This window comes from Microtus ochrogaster, chromosome 6 (genome assembly GCF_000317375.1).
Source record: "Microtus ochrogaster isolate Prairie Vole_2 chromosome 6, MicOch1.0, whole genome shotgun sequence".
Lineage (NCBI taxonomy): Eukaryota > Metazoa > Chordata > Mammalia > Rodentia > Cricetidae > Microtus > Microtus ochrogaster.
In genome coordinates this window covers 82051742-82057933 of record NC_022013.1, presented here as the reverse complement: position 1 = coordinate 82057933, position 6192 = coordinate 82051742, and the positions used below count along the sequence as shown (strand labels likewise).

The following is a 6192-nucleotide window of genomic DNA, read 5'->3' as shown; positions in this document are numbered from 1 at the left end:
TCGTATTTATTTATTTATTTATTTATTTATTTATTTTTGGTTTTTCAAGACAGGGTTTCTCTGTGGTTTTGGAGCCTGTCCTGGAGCTAGCTCTTGTAGACCAGGCTGGTCTCAAACTCACAGAGATCCGCATGCCTCTGCCTCCCGAGTGTTGGGATTAAAGGCGTGTGCCACCACTGCCCGGCTAAATTGGCGCACGCCTTTAATCCCAGCACTCGGGAGGCAGAGGTAGGCGGATCTCTGTGAGTTCGAGACCAGCCTGGTCTACAAGAGCTAGCTCCAGGACAGGCACCAAAGCTACAGAGAAACCCTGTCTCAACCCCGCCCCCCCCCAAAAAAACAAAAACAAAAGCAAAACAAAAAAAAACCCCTCTTTTCCCTATACCGTTTCTGAGGAATCGAACTTGGGTTGTCAGGCTTGGTGGCAGGTACCTTTACCCGTAGAGCCATCCCTCTGGCCCACCATGTCCACTTTTCACTTGCCACCAGAGACTGCAAAAGATTAAAACAAAACAGAACAAAATCAAAGATCCCTCACTGGAAGACTGGCTGAATGATTTGTGGTACTTTCAATGCAAATTAAAGCTTTGTTTTATAAAAGACGTAAAAGTACATGTGATCACCCACACAGAGACAGAGAGATAGAGATAGAGATAGAGAGACAGAGAAACAGAGAGAGGGAGAGAGAGAGAGAGAGAGAGAGCTATAGTTCGCATCTTGTCTTTCCTGGAATGCCCACCCCTTAGCACACTGGCACGTGTGGTGGTCAGTTAGAAGTTGTGTCTAGCAGAGGGAGCGGTCACTGAGAGTGTTAGGGAATTAGAACCCTGGGCTCTTCTCTCCCTCTCTCTCCTCTTCCTAGCTGGCATGAAGTGATCATGTCTCTTACACATTCTTACCATGCTGTCTGCCTCACAGAGACCCTCCCCCCCAATAGTGGGACTATTCATGGACTGAACCTCCCAAGATGTGGGCCCAGATGAGATTTTCCTTCCTCCTCTTCCTTCTCCCCCTCTTTCTTCTTCCTAGCCCCTCTCTAATAGAGTCTTTAAAATACCCTCAAAATAATGATCTTGTTTTATTTTTTCAAGTGCTGGGATAATGGGTATGTGCCACCATGCTTGACACCTTTTCTTCTTTGTAAGTTGATTGTCCCAGGTGTATGGTTATAGTAATAGAAAGTTGACTAAGATATATGCTCTTGCATGAAAGTGTGCTATCATATTAAAGGCGGTTTTGGGGAGAATGTGTTAGAAATGTTAATAAAGAGCAAAAATGGAAGGGTTTTTATTTTATTGTTTCCTGTTAGGATTTTGTCTATCAGTAAGAATTACTTTCTTGACAAAACTGTAAATTAAAAAATAATATTTGGGGGTAGGGGAGTGGGGTGTTAGGGGAGAAGGGCTAGGAGCTGACCGGTTCATATAGGTAGGGCTGTCTTCCAGAAGGTTCCATGTCCTACAGTAGGATCTCAGAACCCCTGGTCACAGCTCCACGCGGGCTTTACCCCTTTTGTCCAGCTCTCTCTGGCTTCCCCATCATGGTGGATCTATCATCTCTTCACATCTCTACATAAGCAATGGTTCTCACCGCGTAGCTAGCCAGCCCTTGCAGGAGTGCAATCCATCGGTTTGCAAGTGTAGTCCAAGTTCCCTTCGGTCCCTTGAGGTCCTACCGTTCCCCTTAACAATTTGTCTTGTGCCCAGGCTGACTGTCTTCTTTGGACACTCCCCGGCAGACTGCACCAGAGCCCCTCTGTCTAGCAGGCAGCCGCTGTCTTCACATGGTCATCTGGTCAGCCAGGATGCCCCCCTGGACTTTTAATATGAGCTCATTTTGCTCGTTTGTTCAGCTGTTTCCCAACAATGTCAGCTTGATTTGCTTATGCAAACCAAAAGCCCTTAGAAGCCAGGATTTTACCTGTTGGTTTCTTCACTTCCTCACCCTTCCATCTCCCCTGCCTGCTGTGGTACCGGACCCAGAATGGCGCTCAGTAGGGCCTTCCTGCGTAAACAAAAGAGAAGGGTTGACCGCTTGCCTTCGAGTCCCTCCTTCTAGTCTAGGTGATAGCACATGTGAGCGGATGCCAAGTGGAAGCTGGTAAATGGCAGAGATAGAAGCAGGAATATGACCTCATCCGACCTGAGTTCTACCTGGAAATGGGTACTCCCTGATACCTTATCCTTGATCCCTGCTTCCTCCCTGACACCCTCAGGACTGGATCAGCTATAAAATCCTTGCTACTTAGTCACATGTTTAAGGAATGTCCACAGCGGGCATTGCCTTTTGTCAAACAGACCTCTACTTGGCTCTCTGTGTAAAGAGGGATGTTGTCCAAATGGGCAGGGTTGTAGCTCATTGTGTTAGCGCCTCAGCCTTTGCCTTTCTCCTACACACCACGCCCTGAAGCCTTTTCACACCCACATATCCACACACCCATACACTCAGTGTGCACAGTAGTCAAGATCCTGAGCATGATAGGGGCTCTGGGCTCCAGCCTTTGTCCTGTGGATCAATAGCTGACTGATGTCCTCCCTTCCTGGTCTCGAAGACCCAGCAGAGGAGACAAAGCCTATATGTGTAGTAGCAGACAAGATGCTAGGACTATCCTGCCAGCTCTGCCTGATGTTTTTATTTATGTGCCACCACCATTAAACAGCTCCCTCTGACTTGTGATTTCTCCTAAACTACTTTCAGGAACTGTGTCCTAACCCTCAGTTTATTGTTGGTGGAGCCACACGGACAGACATCTGCCAAGGGGGTCTAGGTGAGTAACTGGGTTGAGTCTTATTTATTTAGGGCGAGGGCAGGTGAGTGTAAGGAATGAGCAACACCAGATTAAGCTGTTAGACACGCTAACTGAATTCCGCACATACAGGCTTCTGTTTCTGCTGCTGCAGGCTTCACGGTGAGTCTCGAGGTTGGCTTCCCTTAGCAGGTGGTTTTCTGTCAGCTCATTGAACTCCCTTCACGAAAGAGTGAAGAGCCGGGAATACAGAACTAGGGTAGAAAACCTGCGATGTTTTCCATAGCTGTCCTTAAGCAGGCAGAGCATCCTGTGGGATGACCCTGTCTGTGTAATTACACAGAGGAGACGCCTCCACCATTAGTAAGCAAACATGATCTTATCTCTGCAGCCAAACCTTCTTTTACGGGTCTGGGATCCTTGAATCAAGAACCTCCTTTTGGGGTGGGGAGAGGTGAGGACTCATGAAGGAATGGCTACCACGTCAGAGTGAGGTCCTGGGTTCAGTCTTCAAAACAGATGAACAAGCAACAAACACCCCCACACACACTCCAAAAATACTAAAAAACCAACCCACCATTTCCTCAAGTCTCACAAGCCTTCTAAGCTAGCAGCAGTTATTTTGGGAACTAATCTTCTCTTTGTTTTGCATGTTCTAGGCTCTCTGGGTTATAGCTCCACCGCAGAGGTCACACTAGAATACAGAGGGGCTGGTCTAATCCCCAGCACCAAAAATCATAAGTAAGCAAGCAAAGTTCTCTGATGAGGCAGTTGACCAAACACAGCAAGAATTCACTTTGGCAATTACAAAGCTTGTATCTCATTTCCAAACAAAACACTCAAGGCAGTTTCTAGCCACTCATTTTTAATATCTTTTCATCACAGTTTAAATATGCTGATAATATGCAGAGACATACCTAGGAGTTGGTTTTTTTTTTTTGTTCTTGTTTTTTTGGATGGGGTGAAATTTGTTCTGAGTGGGCCTCAGACTGACTCAGGCAGAGGTGACCTTGGAACCACCCCCTGTTCTCCATCTCTGCAAGGACTGGAATTACAGGCCTGTGTGCTGTGCCCACCACCATTATAGGTGGTGTGGGGAATTGAACCCATGACCTTTGGTGTACTAGGCCAGCTCTCTCTATCCACTGAGGAACATCCCTAACACTTTTTTCTTTTTTTTTAATTTTAATCAGAATATTGTTAGGGAGCAAAACTTAGCTGAAAATGTATCAAGTTTTAAACAGTTCTTAACTGTTTAAACACAAACTAGCTGCAACTGTCACTGTCTTGTTTCTTTTTAAAGAAAAATAAAGCTTGGCTTGTAGGAACAGTGTGACTGGGAGCTTGTGTGACTACACCTTCTTAATCTGAGGGAACATTCAGAAATACTATTCTCGGGGCTGGGGCTGGGCCTGGGTGCGTGCAGGAGGCCCTAGGTTTAATCCCAATTGCCTCCAGAAAATAAACACCACTCTTCACACTGCACGGCTCCACAGTTCCATTATATAAATATTTCAAATATTTAAGATGCATGTATCTTGCAAAAGAGGAAGAAGCACACGCTATCCTTGGTAACAGGTGAACTCTGTTGCCCTCCAACCCTCTAACCCCAGAGCCTCCCTGACGGGAGTTTCTACAGAAAACTGGACAAAATTTAATAGGTTTTGTGGCCCAGTGGGACCCTCAATTGAGCTCGCTAGGCTTTCATATGCCTCGCCACCTACTTCGTGGATAGCTCCAAAACACAAATTAGAGATGAAGAGAAAAGAGAAAGAAAGGAAGGGAAGACTGGGAGGAAAGAAGGGAGGGAGAGAAGGAGGCAGGGAGGGAGAGAGGGAGGGTGGGAAGGTGGGACAGAGGGAGGGAGGGAAAGGCTTCACTCGATGAAAATAAACACCACCTCCCTGTCACGGCCACCCCTTGACCTTTTGTTTCTCAGCACTGTTTTCTACCTTTCCTCTCTACTCTCCTTGTAGCAGCCTGGAAAACCCTTTCTCCTCAGCCTGTGGGAAACCATCAGGACTTGGAAAATTACAGGGCATTTGATTTTAAATGCTCCCAATGTTCTGTCCTTTAACGAGCACAGCAAATAGCTTAGTTCGAACTCAGGCAGCGTGACTACAAAGCAGGAAGCACAATTGGAGTGCCCCACTCCCAGACACTCACACCCTGCATCCCTCTAACTCTATGTGAGGCTCCCAGAGGGGTGAATGTGCTGACCTTTTGCCTGCTCTGGGTGAGGACACGTTGCCCTTTTCCTTCAAGCTAAACAGCTACTCTAATTTAGCCCACAGCCCGGGGAAACACAACTCTGAATGTCTGCCTTTAATGGCTCCTTGTTAGAGACCTTTTAACTTGGGGAAAGGCTGTTAATGAGTGCTTTTCCATTGATTGACTTGGTGGGACTGTCCTTTGATTACTGTTAAGCAAGGATATTTGAGGGCTTCCAGAAGGGACTGGAGCGTTACCATGGAGAATGTGTGCAGTGGATGGAGACCCAAGCTAGAAGCCCAGAAAACGAACCTCACCATTCTCTGATTCGTGCTCACATCAGAACACGTGGAGCTGTCACCGTGGGGGCGGAGTTTAACCACAGAGCTAGAAAGGGAGCACCTGAATGGACAGGACAGGGGCCCGGGAAAGGGTCTGGGTCCCTGTTGATCAGGACTGTGTTTAGAAAGCAGAAAAACAGGTGCTTCATAGCCACACTGCAACTAGTGGTTGAGCGACAGCAGCATGGCCCATGAGGTCTGAGCCAGGGTCAGCCCGGACTACGAGGAAGGATTTCTCCCTGCACATAGATAACTGCCCTTCCCGAGGGCCCAGGGAGCTCAACACAGCACTTGGTTTGACCATGGCAGGGAGTAATTTGCTTAATGTTTTGTTGGTATTCTAGAATCCACCGTTGGCACTGGGATGTCTCTATTTTTTTCCTTAATTAAAAATTTAAAAATATTTGACTTATGAGATAAAAAGAGGTCATTTATTTATTTATTTTTGTTGTACTAGGGGTTGGACCTAGGGATTTGGGCATGCCAGGCAGGAATGGTACCACTGAGCTATGCCTCCCCACTTAAAAAACTCATTTTAAGATAGAATATTGCTAAGTTGTACAAACAGGCCTCAAACTCACTCTGCAAGCCAGGTGGGCCATGTACTCATGATCCTTCTGCCCCAGACTCTTCTGAGTGCTGGGATTATAGGTGTGGACCAAAACACCCAGCTGAAAGTGGTATCTTTTTAGTAGAATTCTTATAGTTTTTCAGTAAACACATTTAAATGTCAAAACATCGCAAAGTTGCAGTATCTCAAAACAATACTTAACGGTTGTAACACAGTTCTCCACGGACCACCCCATTAGTGTCCCATGCCTCTATCAAGTGCCTCACTATCTCTTCACAGTGGTCCACCACCCTGTCACATTGCTCCATTGACCCAATCAGTGT

At 46.6% G+C, this 6192-nt stretch overlaps 1 protein-coding gene across 1 annotated transcript in view; it reads left to right on the top strand.

The window, feature by feature from the left end:
- The window catches only part of Capn8 (calpain 8), a 73201-nt gene that overhangs the window by 4580 nt on the left and 62429 nt on the right, over nt 1-6192 (top strand). The window contains exon 2 of the mRNA XM_005348931.1: nt 2698-2767. Coding sequence (XP_005348988.1) covers nt 2698-2767 — 70 coding nt within the window. The remainder of the gene's footprint in view (nt 1-2697; nt 2768-6192) is intronic.